At 46.2% G+C, this 17,234-nt stretch overlaps 1 protein-coding gene across 2 annotated transcripts in view; it reads right to left on the bottom strand.

Moving 5' to 3' along the window:
• Positions 1-7,371: 7,371 nt before the first annotated feature.
• Positions 7,372-17,234, bottom strand: part of B4galt4 (beta-1,4-galactosyltransferase 4) — a 44,934-nt gene continuing 35,071 nt past the window's right edge. For both annotated transcript variants that reach the window (XM_045147402.1, XM_045147401.1), the window contains 2 exons: positions 14,570-14,674; positions 7,372-8,255 (listed from right to left, as the gene is read on the bottom strand). In XM_045147402.1, coding sequence (XP_045003337.1) covers positions 8,123-8,255; positions 14,570-14,674 — 238 coding nt within the window. In that variant the 3' untranslated portion in view covers positions 7,372-8,122. The remainder of the gene's footprint in view (positions 8,256-14,569; positions 14,675-17,234) is intronic.

The raw sequence follows: 17,234 nt of genomic DNA, 5'->3' as shown, positions 1-17,234 counted from the left end.
GTATATATGTATATATATGTATATATGTATATATATGTATATATGTATATATGTATATATATATATATATATATATATATAATTTATTTATTTATTTGAGAGCAAGAGACAGAAAGAGACAGATAGGTAGAGAGAGAATGGGCGCACCAGGGCCTCCAGCCACTGCAAACAAACTCCAGATGCATGCGCCACCTTGTGCATCTGACTTACGTGCGTTCTGGGGAATCGAGCCTCAAGCCAGGGTCCTTAGGCTTCATAGGCAAGCGCTTAACTGCTTAAGCCATCTCTCCAGCCCTCCAATGCCCTTTTTATTTGCCAACACGAATGGGGTTTTCTAGTACCGCTGGGCTCTCCATGGGCTCAGTGATTCCTGACCCAACCCCACCGCTGCCTTCTTTCCCAGGGGGCTCCAAACTCCAGAATGCTCTGCGCTTGCAAAATCCCCTTCTCCTCGATTCTGGGTTTTAAATAAAAGGAGTGAACACCAGTGTCCCACAGCTTGTCCCAAATCAAGTGAGGCCACCTGCTGGGGCCAAGCCACAAAACTTACGGCTGGGACAGATGCAGGCGTGAGGGTCCCCCAGAGGAGTCCCGCTTTTCAGACTCACCACTGTGGGGCCTTCATGCCAATCTCAGGGACGTTTCTGCTTCATTGGTCCCATGTCCCACGCCTGTGCACTTCCCTTGGGGCCCCGTCCTTCCTTTCCTCAGGCTTCTGGAACTAAAAATGGGGCTGCAAGCTCCAGACTTCAGGCCACAGCTGTCCCAGACCAGGGAGGGGAGGATAGCAGAGGACTTGGCTCTGGGAAATGGAAGATGTCTGGACTTGAGAGACAGCCACAAAAAACTACGGTGAATAACTGTTCTGCAGCAATTAGCTGCTTACCAGGTAGGTGGGCAAGGAGCAATGAACGCCTAACACCAAACCCAGTCAGACTCATTCTGGGGCAAGTTTAATCTGCAGATAAACTGCCTCACCCTCCGGTTGGCAGTCTGTTGACATTCTGTTATTTATTTATTTATTTATTTATTTATTTATTTTTGGTTTATTTTTATTTATTTGCGAGCTACAGACAGAGAGAGAATGGGCGCATCAGGGCCTTGAGCCACTGCAAAAACGAGCTCCAGACACATGCACCCCCTTGTGCATCCGGCTTATGTGGGTCCTGGGGAATTGAACCAGGGTCCTTAGGCTTTGCAGGCATGTGCCTTAGCCACTAAGCCATCTCTTCAGCTCCTATTGACTTCTTTTTTTTTTTTGGTTTTTCAAGGCAGGGTCTCACTCTGGTCCAGGCTGACCTGGAATTAACCATATAGTCTCAGGCTGGCCTCGAAGTCATGACAATCCTCCTACCTCTGCCTCCCGAGTGCTGGAATTAAAGGCATGTGCCACCACATCCGGTGACCCTGTTGACATTTTTAATGCTTCAAAGCCTACTGTTCACATTGGTCAACCTTGGAGCTTCTTTTTCGACATCAGCCAAAACCAACAGGATCTATTTCTTTTCTTTTCTTTTAATTAAATGTATTTATTTATGAGAGAGAGAGAAAGCCAGAGTGAGAGAGATAGAGAGAATGGTGTGTCAGGGCCTCTAGGCACTGCAAACAAACTTCAGACACATATGCCACCTTGTACATCTGACTTACATGGGTCCTAGGGAATCAAACTCGGGTCCTTTGGCTTTGCAGACAAGTGCCTTAACCACCAAGCAATCCCTCCAGCCCAGCAGGATGTTTTCTATTTGAAGCAGATGAACAGATACATTCTGGCTATGCATAAATAATATGTAAATTTGAAAATCTAATCTCTCCACCTGATCCTGTCTCCATGTGCCTGACTGATAACAAGCTGTGCTATGCTGTGGTGGGCTGTGAACTAGAAACTTGTCTGGTTTTCATTGCTTTGGAGTGAACAATTGCTTTCCTCCTTTTATGTAGTCTTTCTTCTGGGCTTTGCTTCCCGGCTTCACCTCACTGAGATCTTATCAACTCCTGTGAGATAGACTCAGGAAGGCCCGGCAACAGCTCCATGTGGACAACTGGTTTGCTCCCAAGGGTGACATATTATCCTTAGGTTCGGAGATCACATCCAATAAGGAGGTCCAGAAACCTCTTGGCATTGATAAAATGTGCACAGGTATCACCTATCCACCCTCCACACCCGCCCCCCCCCCCCGACTCCAAATCCCCATACCCACGGACAAACCGACGCACACACACGCAACTTTAGACAAGAGCTGAGCGCCCTACTTCCTAGTGAATTCCTCAGAAACAGGAAGCTAGACAGCCCCAACATTCAGATGCTGGCCCGGCCTCACACTTAGGCTCGACTCTTCTATCGGAAAAAATACACCAACCCCACACGAGGCCACAGGGGGACAACTGATCAAACAAGGCACAGCGAGGCTACTTTATCACGTTCAAGCACAAAACTCCAGACACCTCCTTTCTTGGCTGAAAGGATTGAGTGCTGCAATTTACTAACGACCACTTTGTGCTCCACTAGCCCCCCTCTCTGCGAATAAAACCTACCATGGTGGCACACGCCTTTAATCCCAGCACCCGAGAAGCAGAGGGAGGAGGATCTCTGTTAGTTTGAGGCCAGCCTGGGACTACAGAGTGAGTGCCACGTCAGCCTGGGCTAAAGTGAGACCCTACCTCAGGAAAAAAAAAAAAAAAAAGCTAGGCTGGAGAGACGGCTTAGCAGTTAAAGCACTTGCCTACAAAGCTTAAGGATCCAGGTTCAATTCCCCAGTACCCACGTAAGCCAGATGCACATGACGGCGCATGCACCTGGAGTTCGTTTGCAATGGCTAGAGGCTGTGGTGTGCCCATTCTCTCACTCTTTTGCAAATAAATAACAATAGAATATAGATAGATAGATAGATAGATAGATAGATAGATAGATAGATCTCTCTCTCTCTCTCTCTCTCTATATATATATATATATACATATATACTTACCAAGATACACAATCACAGACTTGCCCCTGCTTTCTGACAGCAACTAATGTAGCTCACCCCCCACTTCCTTAGATCCACTACCCAGATGACCCACCCAAAGCCCAAATGATGTCAGAGATCCTCTAGGCCCCTTTACCAACTCATGCCATGGTTCCCCTCGGGGGTGGGGGGAGGGGCATCCTCACTCACTGCAATGACTCATAATCACATTTCAAGTACAAGGGTGGCGCAGGGTCCTTGAAAGATCATCTTCCACGTCAAGAAATGTCACAGCAAGCCACTGAAACGACTTGTACATCATCATGGCTGAAAAGAATTATCTAAAGTAAAAGGCATAGTTCGGAGGTCTCCAACTTACTGTTACTCTCATTGGCTTTTATCAGCACCACACTCTTAACCCAGCTAGCTGGCTAGTCTTCTGGCTTTTGAATGTGTTGTGCATATATTATATGCATGTGTGCATGCATGTAGGTATCTGTGCCCTGTGTACACACATGCTGAAGCCAGAGGAGACCATCGATGTCTTCTTTTGTAAAAAAAAAAAATATATATATATGTGTGTGTGTGTGTGTGTGTGTGTGTGTGTGTGTGTGTGTGTGTATATATATATATATATATATATATATATATATATATATATATTTATTTACTTGAGAGAGAGAGGAAGAGGATGATGTGCCAGGGCCTCCAGCCACTGCAAACGAACTCCAGATGCTTATGCCCCCCCCTTGTGCATCTGGTTTATGTGGGTCCTAGGGAATCCTGGGGAATCAAACTAGGATCCTTTGGCTTTGCAGGCAAGCTCCTTAACCGCTAAGCCATCTCTCCAGCCCCATCGATGTCTTCTGTTGCTCCACGTTGTTTCCTTGACAACACTCAGAGCTGCCATGTTTTCAGTCAGACTGGCTGACTGGTGAATCTAGTTCTCCAGTCTCTGCCTCCCACATGGCCAAGCCCAGCTTTTTAAAAATATATATGTATTTATTTTCGGGTGAGGGGAGGCAGATGGGTAGTGTTGCAGTCAGGTTCACATTGCTGGTAGAAATCACCTGACCAAGAACAGCTTTGGGAGGAAAAAAGGGTTTATTTTGGCTTATAGGCTCAAGGGGAAGATCCATGATGGCAGGGGAAATGATGGCATGAGCAGAGGGTGGACATCACCCCCTGGCCAAAATGAAGTGGACAACAGGAGAGTGTGCCAAACACTGGCAAGGGGAAACTGGCTATGACACCCATAAGCCTGCCCCCCAACAATACACTGCCTCCAGGAGGCTTTAATTTCCAGTTGCCATCAGCTGGGGAACCTAGCATCCAGAACACCTAAGTTTATGGGGGACACCTGAATCAAACCATCAGGGAGAGAGAGAGAGAGAGAGAGAGAGAGAATGGGCACGCCAGGGCCTCCAGCCACTGCAAACAAATTCCAGACGCATGCGCCACCATGTGCACCTGGCTTATATGGGTTCTGGGGAATTGAACCTGGGTCCTTAAGCTTTGCAGGCAAATGCCTTAACTGCTAAGCCATCTCTCCAGTCCAGCTTTCTAAGTAGCAACTAGGAATAAACTTCAGGCAGCCGCAGAGCCTCTGTTTATACAGCAGTGCCCTCACCCACTGAGCCTTTCGTTTCCCCAGTTCCTTCATCTACCTTGTGATTAACAACAACAAAAAAAAAAAAGCAGGAGGCAATATATATATATATATATGGGCATAGATATTAGCTATATTGTGCCCATTGAGAAATTAAATCTTCCAGGCTGGGGAGATGGCTCAGTCAGTAATGTGCTTGCTACACAAGGCATGCGGACCCAAGCTTTCAGGTTCCCAGCACCCACATAAAATGCCAGGTGTGGTGACACACCTACAATCCCAGAACTAAGGAGGCAGACAAGCAGATCCACAGGGCTTACTGGCTACCTGGTCTGGCCAAATCAGTAAATTCTAGTTCCAGGGAAAGAGGATGGCCCCTGCCAGGCATGGTGGCAGCCGGGAGGCAGAGGTAGGAGGATGGCCATGAGTTCCAGGCCAACCTGAGACTACATAGTGAATTCCAGTTCAGCCTGGGCTAGAGAGAGACCCTACCTTGAAAAAAGGGGGGACAATGAGTTCTTCAATATGAATCCTCAAAGTTCTTACACACACTTTTGCATCACCATTCCCAACCATTTTTTCAGAGACCCACAGCCTATCCATGAAATTTGGATACAGCACTAAAGGAAAGTTCTAGAGAGGCGGGAAAACAAGAGCCATGCTTATTACATCACACCCCATCAGAGAATGTTTCAAGTGTGAACTTCTTTTATAAGGTCTGAGGGGGGGGGGAAACATGAAAGCCATACTAAATAAATTTTTTTAAACCACAACTTTCACTTCCCAGGCTGAGTTAATGATAAACCAGGCTAGCCCTAGGCAAACCTGTCACGTCTACAAAACATACTTTCAAAATGTTCCATCCCCTTTTGTATGGTGAAACCCTCCCAGCTCCTCTCCCTGTTTGAGAAGGATTAGACTATTTCAGCTGGTTGGGTGGCATCCATCCACGTTCAACTTTAACAGCAAAAGAGTCACGTAAAAGACAGATGGCAAGTCCCGGAACACAGCTCTATGAAATATTTAAGAACATCTCTGTTATTTATGTGTCCGTTCACTCATCTATGCAAACAAAATACTATTTCTGTCGGGCGTGGTGGTGCACGCCTTTAATCCCAGCACTCGGGAGGCAGAGGTGGGAGGATCGCCGTGAGTTCGAGGCCACCCTGAGACTCCATAGTGAATTACAGGTCAGCCTGGGCTAGAGTGAGACCCTACCTTGAAAAACTATTTATTTATTTATTTATTTATTTATTTGAGAGCGACAGACACAGAGAGAAAGACAGAGAGAGAGAGAGAGAGAGAATGGGCGCGCCAGGGCTTCCAGCCTCTGCAAACAAACTCCAGACGCGTGCGCCCCCTTGTGCATCTGGCTAACGTGGGACCTGGGGAACCGAGCCTCGAACCGGGGTCCTTAGGCTTCACAGGCAAGTGCTTAACCGCTAAGCCATCTCTCCAGCCCTTGAAAAACTATATATATATACTATTTCTGTTCTGCTGCAGTAACAGAATGGCTCCTCCCTGCCCCCCACCCCACCCCGCTTTGATTCTCCTCCAGGTCCGTCCTGCATTCACCTGGTGTGGTGAGCGCTTTGATCCCCAAATCTCACAGCTGCCACATCAGCGCCAGTCTCACTACCGTTCCAGATGGCAGGCTTCCCAAATCCAACCCCCTCAAAGGCTACCTGCGCCCTGCCTGCCCAGTTCTGCTATTCCTTCCCACTACTGATGAATGGGCAAAGAGGAAGCACAAGGGAACGAAGACAGTAAGAATTCAAGAGAGCCCAGGGTCTAAGACACAGAGGCGTCTTAATGGAGTTGTGTACACGGAAGTCACGTACAAAAAGTGGCAAAAGGGCCGGGCGTGGTGGCGCACGCCTTTAATCCCAGCACTCGGGAGGCAGAGGTAGGAGGATTGCTGTGAGTTCGAGGCCACCCTGAGACTCCATAGTGAATTCCAGGTCAGCCTGGGCTAGAGTGAGACCCTACCTCGAAAAACAAACAAACAAAAAAAAAAAGTGGCAAAAGGAAGAGAGTGGAGAGTTCAGTTTCACTTGTTCTTCTAAGGTGTTTCGAATTACAGGTACTGAGCTGCTCATGTTGGCACACACCTTTAATCCCAGCAGAGGTAGGAGGACTGCTGTGAGTTAGAGGCCAGTCTGGGACTACAGAGTGAATTCCAGGTCAGCCTAGACCATAGTGTGAGACCCTACTTCAAAGAAAAGGGGGAAGGAAAAAAAAAAGAAAGAAAGGATAAGAACGGGGATGGTGGCATATGCCTTTAATCCCAGCACTTGAGAGGCAGAGGCAGAGGCAGGAGGATTGCCACAAGTTCAAGGCCACCCTGAGACTACATAGTGAATCCAAGACAGTCTAGGCTAGAGCAAGACCTTACCTCAAAAAGCCAAAAAATGGGCGGGGGGGAAGGGGCAGATGGAGAGATGGCTTACCTGTTAAGGCACATGCCAGATGCACAAGGTGGCGTATGCATCTCAAGTTCATTTACAGTGGCTAGAGGCCCTGGTGCACCCATTCTCTCTCCCTATCTCTCTTGCTCTCTCATAAATACATTTTTTAATAAAAAAAAAATAATAGAACCAGGCATGGTGGCACATGTCAATCCCAGCACTCGGGAGGCAGAGGTAGGAGGATCACCGTGAGTTCAAGGCCACCCTGAGACTACATAGTAGAATCCAGGTCAGCCTGGGCTAGAGTGAGACCCTACCTCAAAACAAAACAAAACAAAACAAAAAGATTAGAATTACAGTTACTAAATACATCTTTAGCCTCAAGATCGTCAAAATCAACAAGACCAAATATCCAAAGCTTTTTCCTATTTTAATGCAGAGGTACTTTATAGATGTATTACTGGTGGATGCTTAACTTGTAAACTGCTAAGTCACATCCTACACGTACAAAATCATTTTATAAAAAAATGCTTTAAAAACTAGTAGATCATGTGTTCTCTGCTGGGCTCTTCCCGAAGGCATTTCTGATTAGGTGACACGCGCTGCAAAGGAGCAGTGGCAGCAGCCACCAGGGCCAGCCCATCGGACACCCCGTCCTTCGCCACCTCTTCGCTCCCAAGTTCACAGCACTCTTCCCTTTGTCCCCTGCTCCCAAGGCCATGTTCTAGCAGGGACCACAGCCTCGCAGATGCCCGCACAGGTACCGTTGCAGCTCCGCACTCATTCTGGTTCCCTGAGACTCTGGAGAGAATTTCCTTATCCTCCAATCTCAGCGTGGGTCACCTCGAACTTGAGGAAATCTCCAACCAGAGTCCTCAAGTCACTGTCATTGTCTCCTTTGTGCTGTCCCCTTAGATTCAGTCCTTCATTACGTTTCACCGTCGTCATCCAAACAACGAAGTGGTCTTGTTACAGTGGTTCTGCATTCCAAATCACAAGAGCTGTGCTGAAAATACAAAAAAAGAAAAAGAAAAGAAAAACAATCCAGCCCAATAATAGCCGTAAAAAGGTCTTAAGGTGTGCTACTACGGAAAGTCTCTAGGCCAAAATTATTGCAATTAAATCATCAGTTCTCCTGGAATATCACCCGAAGGATCCAAGGTCATGCACCAGACCAGAAATCCACTGTGATATTGGTATATAAAGGATTGTATTCCACAGACAGTAGCTTGTAAGAACAATTCGACAAGCCATCTGTTCTCCAAACGCGTGACACCTGGTGTAAGAGCTTCATCCTAAAAGAAAAAGAGCAAGTGTGGGTGAGAAAAACAAGACCTCAACATAGGTCTCCATTGTTCCCTGCCTTGCCCCCAAGTGTGGCAAAAGTATTTTTTATGGGCTGGAGAGATGGCTTAGCAGTTAAGCGCTTGCCTGTGAAGCCTAAGGACCCTGGTTCAAGGCTCGGTTCCCCAGGTCCCATGTTAGCCAGATGCACAAGGGGGTGCATGCATCTGGAGTTCATTTGCAGTGGCTGGAGGCCCTGGTGTGCCCATTCTCTCTCTCTCCTCTCTCTCCCTCCCTCCCTTCCTCTTTCTCTCTCTCTGTCACTCTCAAATAAATAAATAAAAATTCTAAGTATTTTTTATGAAATTATTGCACCTGTTGAGTTTCCTGCTGCACACAAGTTTTGTTTTGTGTTCCTCACGGAAGGTCACGGAAACCAGTGACGCTCATGCATCCCCAGGTCTACCCATCAGGCCCTGGGAAATGGTGGAAGGAGGTCGCAGCCTTCACTGAGCACCGTCTACAGAAGAGGGAGGCACCAGTACCACTGGGGGCAGGTGATGTGTGTCACCCTCACTGAATGGGTCCCTGGATGAATTTTAGGGGATGTCTGAATCCTCCAAGACTGGGAAAATGTCGTGTCTGAAGGTGAAAAGGTAAGGAGAGGAGGAGGAAGGAAGGAAGGGGCATTTCACATCACAGGGCGTGCAGGACCAGAGAAGGTAGATTTCACTGAAGCTGAAACTTGACGAAAGCCATTAAGAAGGGAAGCAGACAGATGCGTGGGAAAGGCGCACAGACAGACAAAAGGACAGGGAGCATCTGCGGAGGAGCATGCCATTGGGGTGGCCAGAGCTGAGCAGAGCCGTGGGTGGTGAACTGAGGTGGCTCCCAGCAACACAGCAGGGAAAACAGCAGGGGTGGAGAACAGAAATAATGCCAGACAAAAAAAAAAAAAAAAAGAATGGTTCATTAGCATAGAGCTGAAAAAAAAGTGCAGAAACTTATCTAACAATACTCATATAGATGAAAGCAAGAGAACAAGCTACGGTACAGTATAGCTACAGTAATTATGATCACAGAAGTTAGGGCGCTTGTGGTAGGAAGGGAAGCATGTGGACTTAGGGAGGCTATTTGGGCGTATGTAAGACGTGGGAGTACAGTTCATAGAACATATAAGTATTCTTTTGTAACTAATTGATTTAAACAGAAAAATGCACATTAATGGATAAAGACGGAAACACACAGAAAAGAGCCTTTTAATATTGTCTTAAAATGTAGACACTAACAAAAGCACAAAAAGCTCCTGAATACTGCTCTTTAAAAAAAAAAAAAAAAGGAGGCAGCTGTGGAGATGGCTTAGCAGTTAAGGAGTTTGTCTACAAAGCCAAAGGATCCTAGCTCGACCCTCCAGGACCCACGTAAGCCAGATGCGCAAGGGGGCGCATGCATCTTGAGTTCATTTGCAGCGGCGGGAGGCCCTGGAGCACCCATTCCCCCCCCCTTTTCTCTCTGTGCCTTCTTCTCTCAAATAAATAAATAAAATATACTTTAAAAAAAAAAAGAGGGCTGGAGAGATGGCTTAGTGGTTAAGGTGCTTGCCTGCAAAGCCTAAGGACCCACATTCAACTCTCCAGGTCCCATGCAAGCCAGACGCCCAGATGCCCAGTGACCCAAGTGGGCAAGGTCACACATGCCCGCAAGGGGGCACACACATCTGGAGTTTGATAGCAATGAATGGAGGCCCTGGCGTGCCAATTCTCTCTCGCGCTCTCATTCTCTCTCTCACTTCCATTTAAAAAAGGCAGTCTGCTGGGCTTGCCAGGAAGGAGGAAGGGAGGGAGGGAGGAAGGAAGGAAGGAAGGAAAAAAAGGAAAAGAAAAGAAAACTGGGGCTGGAGAGATGGCTCAGTAGTTAAGACACTTGCCTGCAAAGCCTTGCAACCTAGGTGTTACTCCCCAGGACCCATGTAAAGCCAGATGCACCAAGTGGCGCATGCATCTGGAGTTCATTTGCAGCGGCTGGAGGCCCTAGTATGCCCATTCTCTCTGTCTGTCTTCTTTCTATCCCTCTCTCTGCTTACAAAGAAATAAAAACACTCAAAAAATTAAAAAAAGAAAACATGGAAAAAACATGGCCTGTGGTGAGAGCTCAGCAGATAAGGTATTTGCCATGCCAATATGAGAACCTGAGTTCAGATCCCAGGCTCCACATAAAATCCGTTAGCCAGCCGGGTGTGGTGGTGCATGCCTTTAATCCCAGCACTCGGGAGGCAGAGGTAGGAGGATCGCCGTGAGTTCGCGGCCACCCTGAGACTCCATAGTGAATTCCAGGTCAGCCTGGGCTAGAGCGAAACCTTACCTCGAAAAACCAAAAAAAAAAAAAAATCCGTTAGCCACAGTGGGCTTCTGTAATCCCAGCCCACTGGTGGGGAGATGGGAGGCGGTGACAGGAGAATCTCCCGGAAACTCTTGAGTCAGCTAGCCTGTGTACATGATGGTGGGTGACAAGAACCAGAGAGCCCTCCTCAGCGTGATGTAGAAGACAAGGACCCACACACTTGAAAGTTACACTCTGACCCCCATTTGTGCTCCTCAGTACGCATGCGCCTGCACACACACACACACACACACACACACACACGCGCGCGCGCGCACACACACACACGCGCCTATACATACTCTGTGGTGGTGTGAATGTAAAATGTCTCCCATAACCAGAAGCACTTGTGATTAAGCCCCCAGCTGATGGAGCCTTGCCGGAGGTGGTGTGTTAGTCCAGCCCTTCTAGGTGTTTGGACCTAGCTGACCCAAATCCCTTCCTTCCGGCTGAGGTGACAAAATGTGACACCCTGGCTGCCTGCTCTGTCATGCTTCCTCCGCCAGTATGAAACGTTCCCCTCAAAACTGCAGCCAAAGCAAACCCTTTCTTCCCACAAGCTGTACTGGCTCAGACGCTGGATGTCAGCAATAAAAAGGAAAGCGCTGCACACACAAACACTTGCTTGCAAAGAAACCAATTCTTAATAACTCAGAACCAAAGCCAGGCGTGGCGGCGCACATCTTTAATCCCAGCACTCGGAAGGCAGAGGTAGGATCATCGCCATGAGTTAGGGGCCACCCTGAGGCGACACAGTGAATTCCTGGTCATCAGCCTGGGCCACAGTGAGACACCCTACCTTGAAAAACCAAAATCAGAATCTCAAGAAGAATTAGCTTATCTGGGGCTGGAGAGATGGCTCGGCAGATAAGGCCCTTGCTTGCAAATCCTGACAGCCTGGGTTTGATTCCCCAGCACCCACATAAAGTCTAAAGTCAGATGCACAAAGTGGAGCATGCAGCTGGAGTTCATTTGCAGCAGCAGGGACTCTGGTGCACCCATTCTCTGCCCCCACTCCTTGCAAATATATATATACATATACATATACATATACATATACATATACATATACATATACATATACACACACACACTCATATATACATACATACATACATATACATATATATACACATGTGTATATATATATATATTTATATTTTAAAGGCTGGAACAGAGTGGGTAGGAATATCCTGAGGCATGGGCCCCTCCTACCCCACAGGGACTGACTGAGGCCTTCATGACCCACAGTGAATACCATAACCCCACTGAGGAGGGTCTCCAGGGTAACGGGAGCTGGGGCGAGGGGATAAAAGAGGAAAACATGTTATAATTCATATAAAATAAAATTTCTATTTTTTAAAAGGGCTGCAGAGATGGCTCAGCAGTTAAGGCACTTGCCTACAAAGCCTAAGGATCCAGGTTCTACTTCCCAGTACCCATGTAAAGACGGATGCACTAGGTGGCGCATGTGTCTGAAGTTCACTTGCAGTGGCTACAGGCCGTGGCATGCCCAGTCTCTCTCTCTCCCTCCCTCAAGTAAATAAAGAAAAACATATTTTTTAAGCCAGGAGTGGTAGCACATGCCTTTAATCCCAGCACTTGGCAGGCAGAGGTAGGAGAATCGCTGTAAGTTTAAGGCCACCCTGACACTGCAGAGTGAATTCCAGATCAGCTAGAGTAAGACCCTACCTAAAAAAAAAAAAAAAAAAAAAAAAAAATTTAAGGAACTAATTTATCTGCCAGTGTTTTTGGTAAAAGGCCCAAGTCCCAAGGCAGGAAGAAACAAGATGAAGCTAAGATGTCCTCTCCCCGGGACACAGGAATGTAAGCTTCTAAGATCCCACTGGCCAAAGATGGGACCGGGGATGACATAAGGACGTGTACCACACGAGAAAAGATGCGAGGGGACAGCGGACCATCGCTCTGAGCATGGAGGCAGCCCTGCCTGCAAGGTCCGGGCTCTTTCTTCTGCCTGGGCTGTTAGAATGAACCCGAAGGTGTGCGGGCGGAGGAAGAGGGCGCATCCTTCTTTGTAGAAAGTTTAATAAATGAAGAAGGGGGCTGGAGAGATGGCTTAGTGGTTAAGGCATTTGCCTGCAAAGCCAAAGGATCCTGGTTTGACTCTCCAGGACCCACATAAGCCAGATGCACAAGGGGGCACACGCATCTGGAGTTCATTTGCAGGGCTAGAGACCCTGGTATGCCCATTCTCTCTCTCTCTCTCTCTCTCTCTCTCTCTCTCTCTCTCTCTCTCTCTCTGCCTCTTTCTCTCTCTCAAATAAATAATAAAATATTTTTTTTAATTTTTTTTATTTATTTATTTGAGAGCAACAGACACAGAGAGAAAGACAGATAGAGGGAGAGAGAGAGAATGGGCGCGCCAGGGCCTCCAGCCATTGGAAACGAACTCCAGACGCGTGCGCCCCCTTGTGCATCTGGCTAACGTGGGACCTGGGGAACCGAGCCTCGAACCGGGATCCTTAGGCTTCACAGGCAAGCGCTTAACCGCTAAGCCATCTCTCCAGCCCATAAAATATGTTTTTAAAAAAATAAATAAATGAAGAAGGAATGACAGAATATTACAATTATCACAGTATCTGAGCAGATAAGCTCAGCCACTATGGCAGCTCTTCATTATTATATTATTGTATATAATCATTACATTATACGCAATAATATAATAACTTAGTAATATTACTTATTAACAAATAATAAATGATGGTATTTATCAATAATAATTAATTAATATTGAATGAAGTATTTAAACATTAAATAAATTTGAATTATTTAAAATAAATAACTATTATCAATACTTAAAAAGACCTTAGGGAATGAAGAAGAGGTACTAAAAATGATTAATGAAATGAAGAGCAGGACCTAGAGAGATGGCTCAGTGGCTAAAGGCACATGATTGCAAAGCCTGATGGCCCGGGTTTGATTCCCCAGTATCCACATAAAGCCAGATGCACAAAATGGTGCATGTGTCTGGAATTCACTGTGGCATGCCTCTCCTCCCCATGCTTGTAAATCTTTTTTTTTTTTTTTAAAGAAAGAAATGAAAAGGAACCCCACACTGGAGAAGATGGGGCCGACATTACACAGATCCACACAGCAAACCAGAGATCATCACAATGGCACACACATTCTATCCACCCATCCTGACACACACCACTGAACAGCGCAGAGCTGTTGCCCTCCAAGAGTACACACAACCCGCTCAAGTTTCCAGAAATCTAACCCTTCAGCTCACAGAAAGTACAGAGGTCACAGGAACATATCAAACTAAACCAGCCACTTGCAATTAGCAAAAATCCATAAGGTAAGAAATTCTATTAGATTAAATGATGTAGCACAGTCAATAAAAACATTGCAAAGACAGTGAAAAGAAAAAAAGCAATCAGACATGGTGGTGCACCCCCAGCATTCAGGAGGGCCACTAGCTCAAGACCAGCATGGGCCTCACAGATAGTGAGACCCTATCTCAAAAGGGGGGGGGGGAGATGACCCTCTATACCAAACTAAATAAAACTTTAAACAAAAAAAAGCAGTTATGAGATAATCAAGTAAATCTAAACACTAAATACTTAATGGCTAGATACTTAATGGTTCTAATGAAATAGTGTTAATTTCACCTTGACATGTTAATGGTACATGATAACATTTCTCATATTTAAGGATGCATAGTGAAACAAGCGGTCACAGATGATTTGTTTAAATAATCCAGTCAAGAAGGAGAAAAAGAGAGAAAGCAGGGAGTTCACGGCTGTTGATAAGAGGGTTCCACACACAATGTTTTCTTACTTCAGGCTCTGTTTGAGAAAGTTTCTTCATAAAAAGCTTTTAACAAGATGAACTGGCTAATGCGATCAAATTCAGCACGGTGCTTAGCAACCAAAGAAACTAGATACCCAGTTGGTGCCAGGCGCAGGAATGCCAGCCTTACCGGTCCACGTTCACTTCGTTGCCTCTGTCTCGAGTGTGGAAGATCATGGTGTATTTGCCCACTTCGGGCTTAGGCCGAGATATTTTCATCTTATGGAGCTCAACCCTAGAAAAATAACAAGTTGTCATTGTTTTTTTTTAATTAATTAATTTTTTTGTTAACAACTTCCATAATACTTTTTTTCCCAATCTATTTCATTTCCCTACCACATGACACTTGCAAAAAAAAAAAAAAATTAAAAGGAATCACTTGGAAAAAATTAACATATGCATACAGCTTTGGAAGGCATCAAAGAACATCTTCTTAGGTTTCAGATTTTTTATAATAGTGGGACCCCAGGCAATGAGCTCATAAAAGAATCACACTTATAGCAGGGCGTGGTGGCGCATACTTTTAATCCCAGCACTCAGGAGGCAGAGGTAGGAGGATCGCCATTGAGTTCGAGGCCACCCTGAGACTCCATAGTGAATTCCAGGTCAGCCTGAGCTAGAGTAAGACCCTACCTCGAAAAACCAAAAAGAGAAAAAGAAAAGAAAAAAACCAAAAGAAAGAATCACACCTGGGACTACCACAAGTTCGAGGCCAGCCTGAGTTACATAGTGAGTTTGAGGCCAGCTGAGCTATATATAGCAAGACCTTGCCAGAAGGGAGGGAAGGAGAAGGGAGAGAGGAAGGGAGCGAAAATAAATAGAAGAGGAAAGTGCCTCAACTACCTCCTCCTGTTACCCTGCACACTGTAAATTCCACCCACACATCGGTTTACCTAGTAAGCCCTTTGCTGGCATAAACCACAATCTCATTCAAGTTCTCTGCTGATAAACTCACTCTTCAGACTTGTGAGATAAGAAAGAAAAGTGGGGCTGGAGAGATGGCTTAGCAGTTAAGCGCTCGCCTGTGAAGCCTAAGGACCCCGGTTCGAGGCTCAATTCCCCAGGTCCCACGTTAGCCAGATGCACAAGGGGGCGCACGCGTCTGGAGTTCGTTTGCAGAGGCTGGAAGCCCTGGCGCGCCCATTCTCTCTCTCTCCCTCTATCTGTCTTTCTCTCTGTGTCTGTCGCTCTCAAATAAATAAATAAATAAATAAATAAATAAATAAATAACTTTAAAAAAAAAAAAAAAGAAAGAAAAGTGGAAGATACTGCTGTCTCCAAAAGAGAGTCTGTCCAGATAAGAATGTGCTCAGGAGCAGCAGGACAGGAAAATGTGCATTTCACTGGCCTAACAATGCAAGAAGATGCCATTTTTAACTGCTACATTATACTTTAGATATATAATCAAATAGATTTAAGTTTGAGAATCCATTTTTTTTTTCCACTTTTGTAGGGTCAAACTCTAGCCCAGGCTGATCTGGAATTCACTGTGTAGTCTCGGGCTGGCTTTGAACTCACGGCGATCCTCTTACCCCTGATGGGAATCTGGAGTGTTGGAACTGAAGGTGTGTGTCAACACATCCATGAGAAAGAGAGAGAGAAAGAGAGAGAGAGAGAGAACCAGTCTCTAACCGCTGTAAAAGGAACTCCAGGCACATGCACCACCTTGTGACTCTGGCTTTCTGTGGGCACCAGGGAATTGAACTCAGGTCATCAGACTTTGCAGGCAAGCGTCTAAAGCCCTGAGCCATCTCTCCAGCCCCCACTTTTGCCACTTCTCAGGTTTATGATCTCAGGCACTCAAAGGCTTGTTATGAGGATTAAATTAAAGCAATTCTAATGCCTTTTAATACACTCCAACTCTGCTTCATAATGGCTTGTTCTGAAGTTCTTTTCTTCAGTGAAACCAAGGATCTGATTTCAGGTCTCTGAAGAGACCTCCTCAGGTTACTGCAGGTAGCAAGGAGAACCATGCCCCCACCCTCACCACCAATGACACGATGCAATGAAAATAAAACTTAGGGGCTGGAGAGACAGCTTAGCGGCTAAGGTGCTTGCCCACAAAGCCAAAGGACCCAGGTTCGACTCCCCAGGACCCACATTAGCCAGATGCACAAGGGGGCACACGCAATCTGGAGTTTGTTTGCAGTGGCTGGAGGCCCTGGCATGCCCATTCTCTCTCTCTCTCTCCCCCTGCCTATTTCTGTATTTCTCTCTCTCAAATAAACAATTTGAAAATAAAATATTTTAAAAACCGTTTAAAAAAAAAAAAAAACTTAGAGGCCGGGTGTGGTGGCCCACGCTTTAATCCCAGCACTCAGCAGGCAGAGGTAGGAGGATCACTGAGAGTTCGAGGCCACCCTGAGACTCCACAGTGAATTCCAGGTCAGCCTGGACTAAGTGAGATGAAAAACCAAAAAAAAAAAAGAAAGAAAACTTAGAGCTCTCCTCTACCTTGCAGCTGAGGGACAGAAGGAAGAGACAGGGAAGGTAAACAACGAGAGCTGAAATCCACACACCCCAGCGGGACAGTGCAAGAACGGACGTGTGGTGCAGGACGGAGATAGGTGAGCTCACACGAAGCCAGAGACACAAAGCGGCACATGCATCTGGCATTCATTTGCAGTGACAAGAAGCTCTGGCACACCCATTCTCTCTCTCTCTCTCTCTCTCAAATAAATAAATATTTTTTAAAACTGGAGAGATGGCTTAACAGTTAAGCGCTTGACTGTGAAGCCTAAGGACTCCGGTTCGAGGCTCGATTCCCCAGAACCCACATTAGTCAGATGCACAAG

Source organism: Jaculus jaculus, chromosome 4, assembly GCF_020740685.1.
Source record: "Jaculus jaculus isolate mJacJac1 chromosome 4, mJacJac1.mat.Y.cur, whole genome shotgun sequence".
Classification (NCBI taxonomy): domain Eukaryota; kingdom Metazoa; phylum Chordata; class Mammalia; order Rodentia; family Dipodidae; genus Jaculus; species Jaculus jaculus.
This window is presented reverse-complemented; position numbering and strand designations above follow the sequence as displayed.